At 37.7% G+C, this 23,291-nt stretch overlaps 1 protein-coding gene across 2 annotated transcripts in view; it reads right to left on the bottom strand.

Moving 5' to 3' along the window:
* Positions 1 to 366: 366 nt before the first annotated feature.
* LOC132143538 (E3 ubiquitin-protein ligase RNF38-like) overlaps positions 367 to 23,291 on the bottom strand; it is a 34,161-nt gene continuing 11,236 nt past the window's right edge. Inside the window, exons 3-14 of one of the 2 annotated variants that reach the window (XM_059553856.1) lie at positions 18,350 to 18,411; positions 7,076 to 7,269; positions 5,646 to 5,901; positions 5,034 to 5,213; positions 4,670 to 4,840; positions 4,103 to 4,264; positions 3,905 to 4,008; positions 3,724 to 3,811; positions 3,489 to 3,610; positions 1,598 to 1,697; positions 665 to 1,087; positions 367 to 549 (exon numbers count right to left, since the gene is read on the bottom strand). In XM_059553856.1, coding sequence (XP_059409839.1) covers positions 1,025 to 1,087; positions 1,598 to 1,697; positions 3,489 to 3,610; positions 3,724 to 3,811; positions 3,905 to 4,008; positions 4,103 to 4,264; positions 4,670 to 4,840; positions 5,034 to 5,213; positions 5,646 to 5,901; positions 7,076 to 7,269; positions 18,350 to 18,411 — 1,502 coding nt within the window. In that variant the 3' untranslated portion in view covers positions 367 to 549; positions 665 to 1,024. Of the gene's footprint in view, positions 556 to 664; positions 1,088 to 1,597; positions 1,698 to 3,488; positions 3,611 to 3,723; positions 3,812 to 3,904; positions 4,009 to 4,102; positions 4,265 to 4,669; positions 4,841 to 5,033; positions 5,214 to 5,645; positions 5,902 to 7,075; positions 7,270 to 18,349; positions 18,412 to 23,291 lie in introns of both variants that reach the window. The other variant, XM_059553857.1, reaches the window with a different exon arrangement.

Below are 23,291 nucleotides of genomic sequence, written 5' to 3'. Positions count from 1 at the left end.
AATTCTGCAGCAGTATACATCTAATAAGGACTTGGAGAATATTCCACTGCCCCTCCAAACCAATCAAATGTCATGTCAGTGCGCATCCTCAGCCAATCCCAGACGAGAAGAAACGTGAGAGCGACAAGCCAGTGTTCTGTACCATACATATGGGATAAATAACAAACAACTGATTCTCAAATACACACCCTTTCACACAGAAGCACACACAACTCACAGTTTTCCAATTCTATAAAGACTGCTAAATCATAATTGAGCAAGACCCACCCAAAAGCCCCATTTTTTTATAGATATCATTTGAATCTTTTGTTCCATTTTTTGGAAAAAGACAGAGTTCCATAATTCTTTATATAAAAAAAAGAGAAAAAAAAAGAAAAAAATTTTGTCCCTCTATATTGATACATACATATTTATATATAGCTATATTTGTTGGTAAAATATTAAAGCCCATGCTCACAACATTAACCTTCGTAAAGACCACCACACCACAGTGTGCTCACATAGCCGGGAATGTTAGTGCACACACTCACTCACTCACTCACTCACTCACTCACTCTCACACACACACACACACACACACACACACACACACACACACACACACACACACACACACACACACACACACACACACACACACACACACACACACACACACACACACACGAGACTGCAACATATCAACACCTGTCCCCAAAGGGGAGAACTAAACTATATATAGATTTATATAAAGAAAAAAAAGAAAAAAAACAATATCAGAACCAGACCATAACCAGATTGATAATATGAATCATAATCTTTGGACTTCCACTCAAAGAATTAGTGATCAAACATCCAAAGGGATGAGTTTGTGTGTGTCTCAATTAGTTGGATATTCATAGATGAATAGCAAACCATGCTTTTGATGCATAAAGTTTTTATGAATCTTTTGCAGCAGTCATCTGTGTGCATGTGGAAGTTAACTGAATGTAACGGTGGGAGAATGACTGAAGTGTTTAGTGGTGTGTGTGTTCGGGGAGCAGCGTCACTCAGAATCCCGCTGGACTTCAGAGGCATCGGCTCGGCAAATAGGACAGGTTCTGTTAGCCTAGAAGACAGAGGAGGACAGATATAGTCAAATAGGTCTAAGAAATATATAGATCATAACTGAAGACAAGCAGTAGGTTAGGCAAATCTATCTGCATAAACATGCTGTCACAATAGCACAAAGATTAGTGCTAGTTAGATTTTTAAATGTACATTAAACTAAATCAATATCTATCTATCGATCTATCTATCTATCTTTCAATATCTGTTGCTTTCAATTCAATTTCTTGAAAAAAATGCATTGTGGTTAAACAAAAAAAAAAAACGCATTTGAGAAAAAGAGGTGTTGTCAATTACGAAAAAAATAAGAAATAGCCTATATCACGGAGGCTGTGAATATTGTGTAAAAAAGGGGACCTTTGAGTTAAAAAGGTTGAGGACCACTGAAAATTCTTCACAATTTATTTTGACGTCATAATTAATACTCTTACTACTACTTCTACCACTATTACTAACAAATTAAATAAATGATTAAAATGAATGATATTAATACATTTGCAAGATTGCTTACCTTGAGCCATTTGTCGACACACTTGGCATGGAATTCATGATTACAGGGCAGTACTCTCAACAGCTGACGAGACTCAAAATCACACATGCACACTACACACCTACAGTGACAGAGGGGGGACATATTACTAGAATACTTTTTTTCCAACATCAAGAGTTCGTTAAAATGCATTCAAAGAAAAGAAAAAGAAAAGGCCTGGAACGACATTTTGACTCTGAATTGCTTTAAAGAAATAGTATCCAAAAATGAAGATTCTGTGATCATTTAATCACCCTCATGTCATTCCAAACCTGAATGCGTTTCTTCCTTGTGTTGAACACAAAAGATGATATAAGATCCAAACAGTTGTAGGTCCCCATTGACTTCCATAGTATTTCTTTCCCTGCTATCGAAGTCAATGGGGACCATCAACTGTTTGAATTCCAGCATTCTTCAAAATATCTAATATTTGACAAAGAAACTCATGCAGGTTTGGAACGACATGAAGCAGCGTAAATGACAATTATCATTTTTGGGTGAACTACCCCTTTAAAAGTACAATTATTTAGGGGTGCACCGATCCAGATCAGCCGATCGTTATGCGCATCTCATCAGTAAAGCCGGTTCTCTAATCAGCGGTAAATTCCCTCAGGTGCATGATTTCACACAGAGCAGCTGGTACTACACAGAGCCGTTGTTAACTGAGAAGATGCGCAAATCCACGTTCATCATCAGCGTTTATTTGCGCAACTAGTCAGTTAACAATGGCCCTGTGTAGTAACAGCTGCTCTGTGTGAAATCACGCACCTGATGGAATTTACTGCTGATTAGAGAACCGGCTTTACTGGCGAGATGCGCATAAACGATCGGCCGATCTCGATCGGTGCACCCCTACAAATATTCATGTATATACAGTACAGACCAAAAGTTTGGAAACATTATTATTTTTAATGTTTTTGAAAGAAGTTTCTTCTGCTCATCAAGCCTGCATTTATTTGATCAAAAATTACAGAAAAAAATTGTAATATTGTGATATATTATTACAATTTAAAATAATTGTTTTTAAATGTATTATACTTTAAATTATCATTTATTTCTGTGATGCAAAGCTGAATTTTTAGGATCATTATCACATGATCCTTTAGAAATCATTCTAATATGATGATTCATTATCAAAGTTGGAAACAGTTCTGCTGCTTAATATTTTTTCAGAACATGATACTTTTTTAGGATACTTTGATGAATAAAAAGTAAAAAAAATAAAAAATAAAAAAAGCTATGTTTTTAAAATATTAATATTTTGTAATAATATACACTACTGGTCAGTAATTTGGGGTCAGTAATTTTATTTTTCTTCTTTTTAAATAAAATCAATACTTTTATTCAGCAAGGATGTGTTAAATTGATAAAAAGGGATAGTAAAGAAAATATATTATTAGAATATATATTATTAGAATTTTTATTTTTATTTTGAATAAATGCAGTTCTTTTTAACCTTTATTCATCAAATATATTAGACCGCAGAACTGTTTCCAACACTCATAATAAATCAGAATATTAGAATGATTTCTAAATGATCATGTGATAGACTGGATGTTACATGTGACACTGAAGGCTGGAGTAGTGATGCTGAAAATTCAGCTTTGCATCACAGGAATACATTTTTTTTTTTAAGTATATTCAAATAGAAAACTATTATTTTAAGTTGTAATAATATTTCACAATATTAATGTTTTTTTCTGTACTTTGATCAAATAAATGCAGGCTTGATGAGCAGAAGAAACTTCTTTCAAAAACATTAAAAATAGTAATGTTTCCAAACTTTTGGTCTGTACTTTATGTAGTCTCTTGATTTTTTATAAGGTCACAAATACAGTTCAATAACAAATAGGTTTTTTAAGTTTGTACTCACAAAGTCTGCTCTGACTGATGGTTGCTGGGGTTGAATCTGTAGGAAGGCAGCTGTTCGATATCGGCTTTTGTCAAACCTCTAGGCTTTGCTTCTCCAAGACGCTCAGCAAGGTTTAACAGAGCCTAGTCAACCAAAAAAGTCACATGTGAAACGATACCAAAACAAAAAGTATACCTAAAAAGTGATCGGTCTTTGATAGAAATATTCATCATGAAGTGTTTTCTAGGACTCTCACCTCATAATTCTCAACCTCTCCATCATCTACATCCAGCTCCAAGCTAATGGTGGGACCCACTGCTGTTGGCTGGACTGGAAGAACAGATCTGGCCCACCAAACAGAAACAGTGACATTATTATTCTCCAGCTCGTTGGCTCTCCAACACAACACTCGGTGTATGTTTGCATGTGTAACTCACAGGAAGTAGGGCAGCAGACTTGGGTGGTAAGGAGGTGGAGGTACAGCCTGCTGAGAGCGGTAACGTCTGCCTGTGATTCGCCGAGGCATGAAGTGTGGATACGGCTGGAGAGAGCACACAGGAAAAACACATAAAACCTCCATCAGCTTGTTTAGATTGCAGCGAGAGCAGAGGTGATGAAGCATGAAGATCACTCACCACTCCAAAGAGCTCCTGGGGCAGGGGTTCATGGGAGAGGAACTGCAGTGGGGTGGAAGGGGGCAGAGGACTAGGATGTCCCGGATGGGGATAGTTAAACCCTCCACCTACTGACAGGTGTTCCCCCAATAACTCAACCTCATTCTCGATCCTCTGCAGCGGCTAGTCAAAAAAGACAAGCATGCAGATTTAATGCAAATATTTGAAATTCTACTTTTTTTTTTTTTGGTCTAACATAGCAGAACTATAGTAAAAAAACGAATGCAAGTATTAATATAAATATTTACATATGCTATAAAATATTTGTGCATAGTAAATATTCTATTTTACTCCGAAGGGATGCATTAACTTGATAAAAAAATAAAAATAAGACATTTAAAGTCAGTCAAGAAAATCCGTTTCCAATAAAATATTAAGCAGAATAACTACTTACAACATTAAAAATAATAATAATTTAATAATAATAAAATTATTAACTAAATGCAGCCTTTTTGAGAATAAGAGACTCCGTTTAATGGTATAACTAGTAAAATATAAAGCAGTGTGGGCATATTATTGTATACTTACAGATCGAGACTGTTGCGTCTGGAAGGGTAAGAACTGTCCAGGCGTGGGGAGGTGGGGCGGATGATGTGATAGATGCGGCGGATGAAGCAGGAAGGGTGGATCACTGGAGAGGAGAGAAGGAAATGCGGCGTACGGCATTGGCAAATGCTGCACTGAACATGCCGGCAACATCTGCAGGTCAAACAAACAAACAAACAGACATTAGACTATCAGTTTCAAGCCACTACAAAACACTTCAAAAAGGTCAAAACAGGAAGGTAACAACTTTCCACCACTGGGTGGCAGCAGATACAACCAAATCAAATGAGCTCACCAAAATCAATTGAAGCCATCTACGCCTTTTCACTCCTTGATATATACTTACAGGAGGAGGTACGCTACAGATTGGATAGTGTTGCTGTCCACTGAAGACCACAGAACAGGTGGGCACCTGCTGTTGAGAAGAGCATGCTGGGAGATGCTGTCCCGTACAGAGGGGGGCAGGTAGACCATGGGGCGGCACTGGAGAAACTGTATATGACACCGGAACTGTACCCTGAGGGAGCTAAAATCCACACACACAGAGGAGAAAAATTACTAAAGAGTGTTTGATTTATTAATGATCCGTCCAAAAAGGCCCACTTCAATTATAATAATTGAATCTTATTTAATACTATAGCAATTACAAATAAAAATACAACAACTCACAATTGTGAGGGAGGGGGAAAAAAAGTGCATATAACCTTTCGTCCATGGTGGAAATAAGCATCCGTAAATGCTACATAACATCCAGATTTAAAATAAAGACATTTCTGCTTTGGTTGATGGAGGGGTACTTGAGCCCTGTTAATGGGGCTGGGAGGTACATGACACACACAAAACAAGTTATAATACAAGCCATCTTAAGAGTCTGCTTGATCTTCTTGGATGGAAACTTCATTAGGATACCTTCGGTCCCAGTTATCATCCCACAGAGACCCTGCCCCAACCCTCTAACCTGCTCGTGGAGATCCATCATAATAGCTCCCTGCTGCGGGGGGTGCAATAACCGTGGCGAGAGCGTGGGGGGGTGAAAGGCGCGGGGCTCATCAAGGCCCGGCGGAGGGTGGGATGGTGGCTGGCCGTAGGGATGAAGAGAATGTGGGTGAGGATGGTGGCGATAGTTTTCATCCTGTCCCCCACCCGGGGACCCATGAGGGGGATGGTGCCGTGACAGACGCTCTCGCCGGCCGCGCTGACGCCGCACTGGAGGACTGCACAGGCAAAGTCACATTCATGTAATATACACTAATAATCAAATCTGACCCTGGACCACAAAAGCAGTCAAAAATGCATTGTATGGGTCAAAATGATGGATTTTTCTTTTATGCCCAAAAGCATTAGATTATTAAGTAAAGGTCATGTTACATGAAGACATTTTGTAAATTCCCTACCATAAATATATAAAAACTAAATTTTTGATAAGTAATATACATTGCTAAGACTTTGTTGCACCCTGAGATTCCAGATTTTCAAATAGCTGCATCTCAGCCAAATATTGTCCTAAACTATAAAAATAAAAAACACAATGGAAAGCTTATTTATTATAAATAAATAAATACATATATATATATATATATACATATATATATATATACATATATACATATATATATATATATATATTTTTTTTTTTTTAAATACTTTCAGATGATGTATAACCCCAGTCTTAAAAAACTGACCCTTATGACTTGTTTTGTAGTCCAGGGTTGCATATAAGTTTATACTATACACAAAAAAAAAAAAAAAAAATTTTTAATAATGTTTTTGGAAGAAGTCTCTTATACTTACCAATTTATTTGATCCAAAAAAACAAGAATGTTGTAAAAATTATTGCAATTTAAAAAACATTTTTCTATGTGCCATCACGGAAATAATATATTCAAAGCTGAACATACAGTATTGCATATCAACAGCCATTACTCCAGTGTTTTCATCAATATAAATACTACAACAATCCTTCATTAACATTCACTAAAATATGTTTACAATACACCATAATATAATCTATAAACTTAAATATGTAAACCAATATATAAACTATAATAATATATCCACTGGCAGCACTGCGTGTTTATTTTAAAAAATATATTTTTAAATTGCCTTCATTCACTAAATGTATTGTGTATCATAATTATGCTACCTATAAACGGATTATTTAATCTTTATATACAAAAAAAATTTAGTTTCATTTTAATAAACGGCTATATTAAAATGGTTTACTGGGGGACTAGAATTTATAAAATCGATACCACAAAACGAGTGCTTAAAAAATGCTTTATAAAAGCAATACACAAACACACCTGACAAAAGTCACTGCCTTCATGATTATCGGTCAGCTCATTCAGTGCACATCAGTACTACCAGTCACAACTAACAACAGCATACCTGCGTCTGTGCCGTGCAGGTGTGTGGCAGCGCTCAGGGTGGTAGTGTGGGTGGGGATAGGGGTGTGGCCTGCGACTGGGCGGAAGCTCCCATGGTCTGATTGGTGGTGAGGGTGTGGAAGGAGGAGCAGAGGTAAACTCCAGTACAGACTGCTGAGAAAGACGCTGTCTCTTCGGACTGGGAGAATCCTCCGTCTGAGGGACAAAACAGTAAATCACTCAATTACTCATCTGCAATTACAAACCACATAGATTCAAACTCAATCACTGCTTAAACATCTTACGCACTTACAGAGACCGTTTACACAAAAATGCTAAATACATGTCATGCCAAGTTTGAATATATGAAATTGGAAGTGAGCTTTGGGAGTTAGGGTGGATTTTCAAACTGTTCTCCACACAAAGCTATCATCTGACTTCAGAAGACTTGGGACACGAAATGTGGGCTACTATTTTTCGAAGCTTGACAGCCTTTATTGGACAAAGCAGCTTAAACATTCTGCTAAATATTTTCTTTTGTGTTTCACAGATGAAAGTCAGCTCAATTAAAGTTTATTCCTTTATAAAATACAAATTTTTTGTGAATATTAACAACAACAACAACATTCAATTTCTAATATTCCGGTTTACTAACCAAATACTGCTCAATGCTGCACTCATTTACCACAAAATGAGTTATTTTCTACTCCAGAAATTTTCCACTATTTGATACCTCATGTTAATTAATATTTTAGCACAAAAAAAAGAAAGTGTTTTGCCCATTGAGAGCACAAGTAGCTATTGTGCCTGCCGGTATTAGTGGCATTTCCTGTCAATGATATCACTGCCTCTGTTGCCTAAGGCAGTGTGAGGTCACTTCCCGAAAGTTTGAAGAAGCCCATGGCTTGTTGCTCAACACACACACACACACACATTTGCTCAACTGGTGTTACTCAAACACATTCAACTCAAGTCAGCAGTATCCTCCAAGACATGGAGAAACGTGCAGCGACACATGAGTCAGTTTCAACATGCAGGAATATCTGAACACATCATATCAGCCTCATCACCTTTTACTGGAAGTCAGTTGACACACACAAGAGTCATAGTTTACATGGGGTGGCATCAGAAAAGGGGTGACAGACTTTCGAAAGCATTTTTGGGTGACTAACGTGTTACTCAGACATACTTTCAAACACAAAACCCACACACATCACTATAAGGCTTTAAAGATGCAAACTAGAGGCATGTCTTAAAAGAACACACGTGCGATTTTGGCGAGAACCACAAGGAACACGCAAACGAGTGGATAGCACACACATCGACTCGTTGTGGGTGGGAAAGTGAGCTCACACAAAACAAGGTTAAGCCAAGTGTGGAGATACAGAGAGCAGCCGCTGACACCGAGCAAGGCTTGAGTGTGTGCGAGAAATCCGTAACAGGAAACAGCTGGGGAGCAGGCTAGACTTATCTGCATATGGTTTATTTAAATGTCTCTTGAAACGGATCATTTTCCATGAGGTAAAAGTGTCACTTCGGTGTGTAGCCTTCCAGCAGACACTCCTTTACATCTCTCGGTCTGAGAGGTGAGACCTTGCAAAGTAACGTCTGAGTCAGATACCTGATCCCATTCAAAACAATGACTTCAATTGTTTTGTATGCAGTCTACACACTTTTTTCTCACACACTCAAAACGCAATTATATACATGTTTGAAAATTATTTTTTGGCTTTATGCAGCTTCATTTCCTGCCTCATCTATCACTGTCCCAATTGATAGAGAGAACAGGATCGGGAAAGGACACAATAGATCAGAGAGGTTTTAAGGATAGGAAATTAATTTCAGGAATGTTCTGTTTTTCTTTTTGAAGAAATTAATACTTGTATTCAGCAAGGATGCATCAAATGGACTTGATATTAAAAAGACATTTATAATATTACAAAAGATTTCCAAGTTAAAATATATGCCGTTTTTCTAAACTACCCTTTTTAAGAATCCTAACAAAAAAAAAAAAAGAAAAACCTTTCATGCATCACTGATAAGCATTTTGAACACAAATTAGCATATTAAAATGATTTCTATAGGAACACAATTTTAGATATTTTGGATGAAAACCGGGAGGCTTGAGACTGTCCCATAGGTAGTTTGAGTGATGTGAAGAGACACAGAGGCGACTGTTGAATTGCTGAATAAAGTTTATTTATAGTCATTATTTTTGTTTTATTCACCTGCAAAATGTATTCTCGCCACTTCATAACATTACAGTTGAACCACTGATGGCAGATGGACTATTCTGAAGAGGCTTTTCATACTTTTCTGGACCTTAACAGTGTAACTTACTTGGCAATCTATGGGACAGTCTCAAGCCTCCCGGTTTTCATCCAAAATATCTTAAATTGTGTTCCGAAGACAAACAAAGCTTTTACGGGTTTGGAATGACATGGGGGTAAGTGGTTAAAGCTGATTCATAAAATTTTCATTTTGGGGTGGAGTATCCCTTTAAGGAGGCTGCCTTATAAGGCCCAGGTATACTCAACATTCCACGTTCCGTTCTGTACTGCGCACAGTTTAGGCGGACGAGCTCGACACACAGTACCACTTCTGTTACATCATTCACCTCGTATATGCGCTGTTGTACGCATGGTCTCAAAAATTGCCTGCACGTGGACGGGGGTGCAGGGCTGTCCACGAGCCCTCTTGATGACAAAAATGACGGTGCGCAGGTGGCCGAAGTATACTTTGGCCTTTATCACTGGCGCACAAGATGCAATGACAATGTAAGTGTCATTGCATTATAATGTTTTTGTTAGCCTATCCAGCTGAAGCCACTAGATGCAGCGCTGCTGCATTGTTCATTCAAAATATTGCGGAGAAAGAGAACATCAATGTGGAGAAGATCTTTTGAAACAAAGCGGTTCAAAAAGAACACATTTCGCACATTTTCTAGAGGGACATCTTCTATCAACGTTGCACTCGTGTCTCACACAAGAGAAATAGAGTTCAAATTCTGGTAATATTCAAGTACAAAATTCTAATTTAGTTTTTCAGCCATTTTCATTTACTGATCAACAAGAGTCTTGGTGTCTTAAGGGTGTTGATGCTATTAAACCTCAAAAGCTTTGCTTTGTTTGACCTAATGATTTTAAATTATAAACTAAAAAAAATAACTTTTATATAGTGAATAAACAATGTACATATTCATAACACATTAATTCTACAAATAAAATACTCAAATGCCATCCAAAATCTTAACTAGATTCTAGCGTTACTACACTAAGGAAAGGGAAATAAGAGAACACTCACTGTTCTGAATTCTTCATGAGAAATTCATTTTATGTACAGATACAGTGTTTCAGTAGAGCAGAGCTTTGGAAAGTTGAAGATGTCATTTTCAGCACAGCTATGGAAGTTTTAACAGCCTTGTTCTAAAATTGGATATTAAAACTAGAAGAGTGTTGAAATGCCTCTCCTGTTCTGATGGCCATATGGTCACACTGTCGGCCTGTATGACAACTTTATAGCAAACACTGTGGGCTGACTACACTTGAAAAGACTCCATAAGAAAGTTGCAATAATTACACAGCTGGCCTTCGCTTTTATGAAAGTGTGATCTTTGGAGTTGTTGAGTTTTGGACATGTAAAATAATTATTTGGTCCAAAAACAAAAATAATGAAGTAGATTTACTCGTGTGTGTGTGTGTGTGTGTGTATATATATATATATATATATATATATATATATATATATATATATATGTGTATGTATGTGTGTGTGTGTATATATATATATATATATATATATATATATATATATATATATATACACACACACACACACATTTTTATTGTGTATATATATAGTTTTATGAGTACAGTTATATGAGTGTTGTTAATATGCACCATGTTTAAACATTTGAGTTCAGACAAAGAAAAACCAGAGAGTGACCTCGGACTAGTCTTCCCTCAGTCCTTCAGTTTCTTCTGAGCCATTAGAGGAGAGCAGGGGAGAGGAAGGTGAAGGGAAGGATGAGAAACTGGGGCTGAAGGGGGAGTGGATGGATGGGAGGCAGAGATGGGGGCAGGACAGGAGTGATGCCTCAGGGGGCGGCAGGGTGGGGCTCAGAGGGGGAAAGTGCAGAATTGAAAATGATGAACTATGAACAGTGCCTGGAACACAGCCTCAGGACATTTATACACAGCCATCCAAACCCAGCTACCATGTGCACGCATACTCACACATACACAGTACACCAAAACTATTCTAAAGCATTCATATAAATGTTACTGTTATTACAATACAAAGACAAGAGAACACTCATACATTTTAATTTGCTGTGTTATTGAGACATCTCAAGTTGTACCATTTTATTATAATTATAATATTATTATTACTATAATGTATTTTATTAATATATTTTACTATATTGCTCATCCAGAACGCTGCTGCCAGGATTCTGACTAGAACCAGTCATCGGGTCTTTACACTGGCTTCCAGTTAGATTTAGGATTGATTTTTAAGTACTTTTACTCATTTATAAATCACTCAATGGTCTAGGACCTAAATACATTGCAGATAAGCGTTGATATGCATTGAATATAAACCTGTTAGGCCATCTCACAGAGCACTCAGATCATTAGGATAGAGTCAGTTAGAAACATCAAGGGTTCACACAAAACAAGGGGAGTCCGCTTTTAACTATTTTGCTGGCCGCAGTTGAAATCAGCTTCCAGAAGAGATCAGATATGCCAAAACATTAGCCACATTTAAATCTAGACTCAAAACTCATCTGTTTAGCTATACGTTTATTGAATGAGCATTGTGCTACATCCTAAATGACTGCACCGTATTTAAAGGAGCATTGCGTAGGTTCTGAAATTTCTAACCGTTACTGACACCAGTGGCCGTTAGAGGAACTGCAGCCAGTCTCATGCTCGTTCTCAGTGCGCACGCTCTTTTTTTTTTTTTTTTTTTTTTTACTTACGAGGAGTGTCCGTGGGTGTCTGAATTGTGCTGGAGGTTGGTCGCTTCTTTCCATCCGCAGAGTCCGTTTGAAAACTATTGCCGCTGCTTACTATAATGGCTGGCGTGCCGTAGGGTTGTAAGCCCAAGTAGACGAGAACGCGCATGACGTCACATTTTGTGAATTTTTGCGCCAATTCGGGCCAGACTCCTCCACACACAATTGAGCCTACAGGCTGATAGAGGCAACCTTGGTGGACAGTCGAGGTGTCATTCTTTTTTTTACATCATGGTTGGCTCATACATGTACAAATGAAAACTCTATCTTAAAGATTTTTTAAGTAAAAAACTCCACATAGCTCCTTTAAATGTATAATAATTTTCTATTTTTACCCATTTTAAATCTTGTTTTTTAATTCCTTTTTTCATTGTGGGGATTATTTTTTATAAAATTTTATTTCCTTTCATGTATAGCACTTCGAATTACCATTGTGTATAAAATGTGCTATATAAATAAACCTCCCTTGCCATGCCTAACATAACTATTATTTCCACTAAACATAATTAGCTGGCTTTGATTTAGTGTTAGTATTGTGATACTATTATAATTTTTATTTTGATAGTTTCTATTTTATTATAGTTTTATTTTGAATAACGTTTTATTTTTACATTAGGTTTAGTTGTTTTTTGTAATTTTGATGTTAGTTTGTGTTTTTGTATACATCTGTATACATATGTTTACATAGTATATATTTTTATTTTTATTTCAGTTTTAGCTATTTTAGCACATTAAGATAAACAAATTTAAATTAGAAATGCTGGCTTGGCAACTAGCGTAAATAAAATAAGTATTTTTTATTAATTTTTTAAGTTGCTGAATGTCCTTAAATGGCAGGTTGTCGTCAAATGTGTCTTCAAACGACCGCTAAGTAAATACACGTACGCAAATTACAAGGCGTTCACACATAAAGAACAAACATAACACACAAATGCACGTACAGGCACAGGACCTTCAGGACAAAGCCAAACAGCAATGGAGATGCATGACTCAAACACTTCGGTCCAAACCTGGTCAGACAGGTCCATTAGTATGAAACATTAATGGGGCCGTACATCTGCGTTTGGGGGAGATGAGTGGGTGAGGGGTGCGGAGAACAAAATCTCAACATGCATGCATCTGAACATGTTAGAAGATCAGAGAAAACTTAACATACTTGGGGGCCAAGATTTTAATCGTATTTATTGTAGTGGAGCACAAAACGATCTTTAGTGCCACATGAGTGTGAGCTTAAAAACTACAGCTCCAGGACCCGCCATCACATGCTCATCAAATACCAAGTGCTCTCTGCCTGGGGGGCCACACTATCTAGGGAAGAACCACTGCTATTGTGAGGCAGCTTGGCAAAGTGCTGAACACCCAGCCACTATATCCATGCGATCTGACAGCAGACAGCACTGCTGTGGATATCTAGTGCTGGGAATCATAAGGGATTTACAGATTCTGGTTCTAATATCAATTCTCATTTTTGTAAATTCAACAGCAGGTTAACTCAACTAAGCTACTAGAAATGAACATATATGACTGCACAGTAGCTTTTATTAACAAATACAACATGGTTATACCTAGATAACACACTAAACCAAGTGACTGAGCAACGAATGTTCAGTTTTGAATTGGTAAAGGTTTGCCTTGGGAATATTACTTATGATCCGTGACAGGATACTTTAAGGCTACCAAGAAGCATGACCTAAATAATATTCATAGGCTAAGCCTTCATAGTAAGAGTAGTGCATTTACATCCAGAATTTCACAGAAATCTTCTGGGAGGACAGAATCCAAGTAATAGAGGACAATTCTTTTGTGTTTTTTTAATATATATATATATATATATTATATATATATATATATATATATATATATATATATATATATATATATATATATATATATATATATATATATATATATATATATATATATTCTCTCTCTCTCTCTCTCTCAGATCACAGCATCAATTCAATGACAATTCGTGAAGCTGCAGTTGAGCAAGTGGACCACCAACTTGTGCAAGTGAAAGAGAAAACAAGAAAGGGTCCACCCACAAGTAGTTTTTTCTACTCCGCCATAATATGGTACTGTTGTGTCCCTAGTGCTTTTGCCCAAAGTGAATAACAGTACACTTAGATATATGGGGTTAAGTGCCTTGCAGAAAGGCACAATAGTAGATGTCTGAGGGATCAATCTTGTGGGATTTAACCTTTTACCAAGCACAGATCTTTAACCGCTACACTATACCCACCTGAATACAACGTTTTTAGTCAAAGAACTACTACAACGCAAATTCGACTAAAAAAAAAAAAAGCTTTCATGCATATACTTGTAATGGTTCACACACCTGAATCAGCATTTCTGTTAGCTGGCTAATAAAATGTTTAACTGTTAATTCCCAATATCCAATAAAAAAAAATAAAAAATAAAATAAAATAAACAAAAAATCCAACAAAATGTCCCGCTAATATAGATCTTAATTACTAACCTAAATAAGGAATTTGGCAGTTTTCTTTTTTCTTTCACTCTTGTCCTGTACCATGTACCCTCACTGTTTAGCCATCACATCTTTGTGAAGTGTTTTGCACACACTGTGTAAGAACTAAAGAAATATGTGACCCTGGACCACAAAACCAGTCATAACAGTCAATTTTTATTTTATTCTACATGATCTGAAAACGAAGGCATATGAAGTGGAAATATTAAAAAGTACCGAACTTGCACTACGTGCTAGGAACTGACATCATGAGATGCCACATTTTCCAACCTTCCAAAACAACAATCAGCAGGAGATTCCTCATCCTCACAACCGAAGCACCGCTTTGATGTGAGAATCCACAATGTGCTTCTGTTTCAGTGTAATACTTTAATATTTAATAGGCTGAGTCTATAGAGTCCTTGCACTGGGTGACTGCTCTTCAAACGCTGGGACTTTATAAAAGTGCTCCGAATAAGCGGGCCCCCCCCCCGTCTCCTCGTCCGTCTCATTATTTTCCAGCCTTTCATTTCTACTCCCTCTGACAGGCAAACCCATTTGAGGCCGCCTCTACATTCTACACCATCGAGAGCTTGCTTCTGCCTGTGCGGAGGCCTAGGAATGGACACACATCTCAGTTTCAGCGATCTATATTCAGGACCTCCCAAGAGCCAACATGTCCCATTCTGCTGTTCACATAGACGGCCAGCAGCGAGCACATAGCTTTCAAAACGGCTCCACATATCCCAAATATGCTTTGTTTAGTTCTGAACAGTCAGCATACACATGATGAGAGGCAGTTACCCACAGGCCCAAACACTCTTCTGTTCTGTGTGTGTGTGTGTGTGTGTGTGTGTGTGTGTGTGATGTCTCTCCCTCACATACACATTTGTCAAAAACAGGAAATGGTAAGGGTTGTTGGCCTGGTTTCTTTTCTGCCAGTAAGAGCAGCAAAAGCATTTTTATGGTTCAAAATCCTCTCAGAAGTACAGACTAAATTCCCCTAGTCTCATTCGGGCCATAACTCAGTCTCTCGCTTGCACCAATACAGCCCCACCGGTCTTTTTCCCACTCCCTTCATTTCGACAGCCATCCATTTCTCTGCCACTGTTCCCCTTTCTCCATGTCCCACAGCTGGAGTTGAAATCATTAGTGCCCCCGCTCCATGCTTTCCTCTTCCCCCCTCTCTCTCTATCTCTCTCTCTAACCCATCATCCCTTCTTCCTCTCCTGCCGCCCGCTTGCATTCCTCCCCTCCCTCTTGCCCTCCCTCACAGGGACAGGCCCACCCCCAGAGGACGTTTCAGCCAAACACAGAGCTGCAGTCGGCTAGCCCTCTTCCTTCTCCCTTTGACTGTAAACATAGTGGAGTAAAACTGGGCAGGAACTGCCTTTTGTTTTTTGACTTCCCTCCCTCTCGCTCTTGATTTTTAAAGGCCAGCAATGTCAGAACACCACATTTCCCAATGTAAATGTGCATGTTGGTTAAAATTTTAATACATTTAAACATACTTTGAGGAAATCCAGCAAATGGACTACTTAAAGTGGTTTTGTGCCACCAAAATGTTGCTATTTTGCACGGTTTATTAAAATTGTTCATTATTCATTTATGTTGTTCATAAGACATCTGTATTATTTTAAACTACACTACCTAAACTAATTAAACGTTCGAGGTTGTCAAGATTTGTTTTTTGTCACAATGCTCACAAGGCTGATCAAACATAGTAATACTATGGAACATTAAAATATAAATAAAAAATATTTTAAAAGTTCCTGTGGTGGCAAAGCTGAATTTTTAGCCGTCATTAGTCATTAGTCTTCAGTGTCACATGATCCTTTCCATGATCCGTTTTATTATTTATGCCTAAAACGGTTATGCTGCTTAATATTTTTGAGGAAACAGTGACTTTTTAGGATTCTTCCATGAATAATTTTATAATTTAATGCATTCATGCTTATTCTGCTTGATCGGTCCGCTGCTTTTGACACGGTTAACCACCAGATCCTCCTATCAACCCTACTGGCAAAAGGCATCTCAGGAACCACACTTCAATGGTTTAAGTCTTACCTATCAGATAGGTCCTTCAAAGTATCTTGGAGAGGTGAGGGGTCCAAGTCACATCTAAATACTGGGGTGCCTCAGGGCTCTGTTCTTGGACCACTTTTCTTCTCTGTCTACATAGCATCATTAGGTTCTGTCATTCAGAAACATGGCTTTTCATACCACTGCTATGCTGATGACACTCAACTCTACCTCTCATTCCATCCTGATGATCCGACGGTAGCTATTCGCATCTCAGCTTGTCTAAAAGACATTTCTTGCTGGATGATGGACCATCACCTTCAACTCAACCTTGCCAAGACAGAACTGCTTGTGATTCCAGCAAACCCATTGTTTCACCACAATTTCACCATCAAGATAGGCACATCAACCATAACTCCTTCAAAAACAGCTAGAAGCCTTGGAGTTATGATTGATGATCATCTGACTTTCTCAGACCACATTGCTAAAACTGTCCGATCCTGCTTTATTCAACATCAAGAAGATCAAGCCCTTTCTTTCAGAACATGCTGCACAACTCCTTGTTCAAGCTCTTGTTCTCTCCAGGCTGGACTATTGCAATGCTCTCTTGGCAGATCTTCCAGCCAGTTCTATCAAACCTTTACAATTAATTCAGAACGCGGCAGCAAGATTAATTTTTAATGAGCCAAAAAGAAAACCTGTCACACCTCTGTTTATCAATTTGCACTGGCTTCCAATAGCTGCTCACATAAAATTCAAGACATTGATGTTTGCCTACAAAACTACCACTGGCTCTGCACCCATTTACCTAAATTACTTCAGACGTATGCGCCCTATAGAAGCTTGCATTCTGCAAGTGAACATCGCTTGATTGTGCCATCCCATCCCAAGAAACACAAAGTCACTTTTACAGACTTTTAAATTAAACGTTCCCTCCTGGTGGAATGACCTGCCCAACTCAAAGCAGCTGAGTCCTTAGCCATCTTCAAGAATCGGCTTACAACACTTCTCTTCCCTTTTTATTTGACCCTCTATCTTTAACACTCACTATTCTAATTCTATTCTTAAAAAAAAAAAATCTAACTACCTTTCTAATCTTTTTGTATTCCATTTTCTTTTCATTTATTATGCAATTGTGTGTGTGTATGTGTGTGTGTGTGTGTGTGTGTGTGTGTGTAAACACCTCTAACACTAGCTTGCTCTATTCTTTTTTTTATTCTATCCATTTTCATTTATTTATTATATTATTTAAAAGCCCATGCTACGTGTACTGCGTTAACCTAACTGAGACTTGTTATAGCACTTATATATCATTGCTCTTTTTGTTGTTTTTGATTTCTTCCACTGTCCTCATTTGTAAGTCGCTTTGGATAAAAGTGTCTGCTAAATGAATAAATGTAAATGTAATTTCAGAGAGAAAAAAAGTTAAATGCAATCCAATAAACTGGCCTTAAATTGATTTATAACTATAGTTCATAGCTGTGCACAACCTTTATTCTTCTCTGCACAATAGCTGGGATAAAAGAAAGCATTGTAACAAAAAACAAAACTACCTTTAAATTATGATTTACTGATGAACTTCATAAAACCACATGCTGACAAACTGAATTCCACTTTTAAAGGGAGACTAGAATTTAAATCGAAAGTCGGTGCATTCATGTAAAATTAATTTGTAGCCCAAAGCCTTGAACAGCACCGTTAAATCCTGCAAAAAAGTCAATATTAGAAATGAAGAACTTAGCTGTTTGTTAGTCTACATTAATAAGCGGCTATAAGAAGTGATGTCTTACCTTGTCGGTGGCGTCGGCACACGCATGCTCTGAATGATAGTGGTAAACTCCTCCCATTGCACCTAGAGACAGCACAAAAACAGTTAACTTAACAGCCAAGAGTACTGAAGCCTCTAAAATACTACAAATATGTCACACAGCATAATTATTTACAGCTTGTATGCCATGTTTGGCAGTCAACAGTTTCAACAGGTCCAAAAACAGACTCTTGATCCTGCAGCTTTACAGGATATCGGCAGCATGTTGAGACATCTGGGCACTACTTTAATCTTGCCTGGTGTGTGATTACGTTAATGTAGCACAATCACTATCATATAACCACCAAATGATCTCTATAAAGTCTAATTCTGCAGTACAAGCTCCTGTATTATGACAGTTTCTAAAAGATAAACCGTATTTACTAAAATGTCAATTTTACGCTAAAAAAGTGTTCTAGATGTTTCTAAAGTAAATGTTGGTCTACTGATGATGACATCATGTTGTTGTCGTGATGAAGAGATACATAAGAGAGAGCGACGATAAATACATTAATCCTAGATTATAGTATGGTGCTTTCATGACAACACATCCAAAGCCTTTTGTTTTCTTTGGGTCTTTCTGTAATATTTATTTGTTATTTTTTTTGGCCCGTCTGTGTTTGTTTGCGTGTTTCCAGTGTCTCTGTGAATGTTTCATCAGACAAGCACCGGATTACCCTTGAACACTCCCAAAAAAAAACACTCTCCAAGGACAAGGACGCATGTGTGTGAAGTGCCCACTAAAAAGCTTTTTATTTGAACTGGTGCGTCTATTTTTCTGTCACCATAAGTTCTTTTAGTCTCTTTTCTCTCAATGACAATGACAGAGCGAGTGATTGAAGCGAGGAGTGACTGACGACTGAGATATCGGGGAGAGAGGGAGCGACAGAGAGATGAACCCGGGTATGAGGAGGATGTTGACAGCGCACAAGCGAACACAAACCATATAATGCACAACCAACAAACGATTAATCCTAAGCGAGATCGACTCGTCTATCAAGTAAACCCTTGATCCATCGCATCTAATACACTATGGAAATTATAAAGGATGATTTATCAGCTAAATAGTACAATAAAAAATAAAATTAAATAAATGAATAAAACAAAAAAATTTTTTAAACAAATTAGAGGAAAATCTGAAAACGTATCACTCAAAGAAGACTGAAAGTAACACAAAAAGTGGCGTTTTTTTAAAAACGAGGATTATTCTAAATGCAGTTGTAACTTCAATAATCAAACTGTGTGTGAACAAAAAGCACCAAGAACAGAAATCAGCCTCATTTTTAGCCTCAGGGTGTCCAGTGTGTGACTAAACTTCAGTCTACCAGAGCGAGGAGTCTCATCAGAGAGGTCTTTCCTCAAGGTGTATTTTCACACTGACAGAATCATGCTTCCACTGACGGAAACGTTTTAAAATATCTGACAGACTAACAAATTTCTTGCGAAGTACTGATGATTTCAGTATCTCAATATTTAAAACCCTGTCATGCCAGCTGTTGCCATAGGCACGTAAATGTCTGAAAAAGAGCATGAAAATGTGTCTTATTTCAATTCAAATCATTCAAATGTGAGCAGTATACAGCGTTCATAGCACAGCATCTCTTAGCTGGTCTCCCACGTTAAACTCGAGGCCTGTACGAAAAAGTAAATTAAAGTCAAGCATTCAGGTCAGCATGAAACAGCCCTCACAAACCCATTTTACTTGTGAAGTGGGATAGATTATTTCAGGACTCAATTTATCCATTGGGAATTACCTGGATTATGAAAAGTGGACATTAAATTGCAGCGTTAACAGACGATTTCGGAAACAATTACTTACAACAATAGTCTAAAACAATAACTAAATAATTTAATAAAATAAACAATATTTTTTTCCCAATACTTACCCAGGTATTTTCCAACAAGAGCGTTTACGAATATATTAAAATTAATATTTAATTTCCAGCAAGTTGCATTTTTTGCAACTAATTTTGTAAACCATATATATATATATATATATTTTTTTTTTTTTTTTGGCTAACATAATACATTAACGCATTTTGTGCTGGTTCTTGAAAATGTTAAGCCCTGATACAAAAGTTTGTTAAATAAAACTGGGCTGATAAGGACGATGTTAGTCATAATCATTCGTAATTTTCAATCATAATTCACCAGCATGATGCATTTGCCGTGCACAATTTCAGTGACAAATTAAGCATACAAGGGATACATGAAATCAATTGAGCAATACACACTTTTTGCAATGATAACCGAGGAGAAGGCATGAAGGGGAAGGAGGGAAGAGAAAGAGGCCCACAGAGGGAAAGGGAATAAACCTTGAATAGAACCGCAAGCAAGACCCACTTAGCACAAGACAGAGGGACGCTGGCCGGGACTGAGAGAGTCATTTATTCATTTTTAAAAAGGACACCATTAAGTCAGTGAAGAGAGCAACACACCTCTGACTAATACGGAGTAAAACAGCAATAAAATAACAGGTCTCTCTCATGCATTTGCCAAAAATTTATTCTAAATCTATTACAAAGGCTATCGCAATGTGCATCAAACACGAGGTAGTTGGTGAAATCCATCCTCAAAGAAACATTTCTTATTGGTCATTAAACTATTTTTTTTTTATATACAGTCGTGGCCAAAAGTTTTGAGAATTACATAAATATTGGAAATTGGAAAAGTTGCTGCTTAAGCTTTTATAATAGCAATTTGCATATACTCCAGAATGTTATGAAGAGTGATCAGAAGAATTGCATAGTCCTTCTTTGCCATGAAAATTAACTTAATCCCAAAAAAACCTTTCCACTGCATTTCATTGCTGTCATTAAAGGACCTGCTGAGATCATTTCAGTAATCGTCTTGTTAACTCAGGTGAGAATGTTGACGAGCACAAGGCTGGAGATCATTATGTCAGGCTGATTGGGTTAGAATGGCAGACTTGACATGTTAAAAGGAGGGTGATGCTTGAAATCATTGTTCTTCCATTGTTAACCATGGTGACCTGCAAAGAAACGCGTGCAGCCATCATTCCGTTGCATAAAAATGGCTTCACAGGCAAGGATATTGTGGCTACTAAGATTGCACCTAAATCAAAAATTTATAGGATCATCAAGAACTTCAAGGAAAGAGGTTCAATTCTTGTAAAGAAGGCTTCAGGGCGTCCAAGAAAGTCCAGCAAGCGCCAGGATCGTCTCCTAAAGAGGATTCAGCTGCGGGATCGGAGTGCCACCAGTGCAGAGCTTGCTCAGGAATGGCAGCAGGCAGGTGTGAGCGCATCTACACGCACAGTGAGGCCAAGACTTTTGGAAGATGGCCTGGTGTCAAGAAGGGCAGCAAAGAAGCCGCATCTCTCCAAAAAAAACATCAGGGACCGATTGATCTTCTGCAGAAAGTATAGTGAATGGACTGCTGAGGACTGGGGCAAAGTCATATTCTCTGATGAAGCCCCTTTCCGATTGTTTGGGGCATCTGGAAAAAGGCTTGTCCGGAGAAGAAAAGGTGAGCACTACCATCAGTCCTGTGTCATGCCAACAGTAAAGCATCCTGACACCATTCATGTGTGGGGTTGCTTCTCATCCAAGGGAGTGGGCTCACTCACAATTCTGCCCCAAAACACAGCCATGAATAAAGAATGGTACCAAAACACCCTCCAACAGCAACTTCTTCCAACAATCCAACAACAGTTTGGTGAAGAATAATGCATTTTCCAGCACGATGGAGCACCGTGCCATAAGGCAAAAGTGATAACTAAGTGGCTCGGGGACCAGAATGTTGAAATTTTGGGTCCATGGCCTGGAAACTCCCCAGATCTTAATCCCATTGAGAACTTGTGGTCAATCCTTAAGAGGCAGGTGGACAAACAAAAACCCACTAATTCTGACAAACTCCAAGATTGGGTTGCTATCAGTCAGGATTTGGCCCAGAAGTTGATTGAGAGCATGCCCAGTCGAATTGCAGAGGTCCTGAAAAAGAAGGGCCAATACTGACTCTTTGCATAAATGCCATGTAATTGTCGATAAAAGCCTTTGAAATGTATGAAGTGCTTGTAATTATATTTCAGTACATCACAGAAACAACTGAAACAAAGATCTAAAAGCAGTTTAGCAGCAAACTTTTTGAAAACTAATATTTATGTAATTCTCAAAACTTTTGGCCACGACTATACTATATTACATAATATTTACATAAATGTAATTAAACTACCATTCAAAACTTCAGTTGGGAAGTAAGATTTTAATGTTGTGAAAAATAATTTGATTACCAAGGCTGAATTAATTGGGGGGGGGGGGGGGCATTTAAAATAGCTTGTATATTTAAACAATTCTTAATGTAATCTATTCCTGTGATGGTAAAATTTTCAGCGTCATTACTCAGCCTTCAGTGTCCCATTATTCTTCAGAGATCATTCCAACGTGCTGATTTGGTGCTCAAGAAATATTTTTAAAATGTTAAAAACGTTTGTTAAAACCTTCTTAATATTTTTGTGGAAATCAAGATTTTTCCTCCACTTTTCTTTGATGAACAGAATGTTCAAGAGAACAGCATTTATTTGAAATAGACATTTTATTACTCAACTTTACCGTCTTCCTTTACCATGCTGCATTAAAAGCATTCATTAATTTAAAAAAAAAATTTTATGTAAAAAAAATTTTTTTTTTAAAAAGTTGTTAGAGCCATGACAAACACATTGTTCAGTTTGATTATACATCTTTCAGTTTGAATCGCACATATGACTGTCATCAGCAAAGGTCAATCGATTAGGCTTGCAGTTCAACTTAATCAGCAGATGGCCATGGTTTATTTGGCAAAGACAATTTTTACTTTAGTATGGTGCTCACAGAGCGTTCATTCTGGACCCCATTTCTCCACAAACCATCTGAAAGAGGAGACCCTGGTGTCACTGTGGGGGAAGGGGCAGACGAAAGGTGTCCTGA

This window comes from Carassius carassius, chromosome 7 (assembly GCF_963082965.1).
Source record: "Carassius carassius chromosome 7, fCarCar2.1, whole genome shotgun sequence".
Lineage (NCBI taxonomy): Eukaryota > Metazoa > Chordata > Actinopteri > Cypriniformes > Cyprinidae > Carassius > Carassius carassius.
Note: the sequence above shows the minus strand (reverse complement) of the source record. Positions and strands in the feature narration are given on the sequence as shown.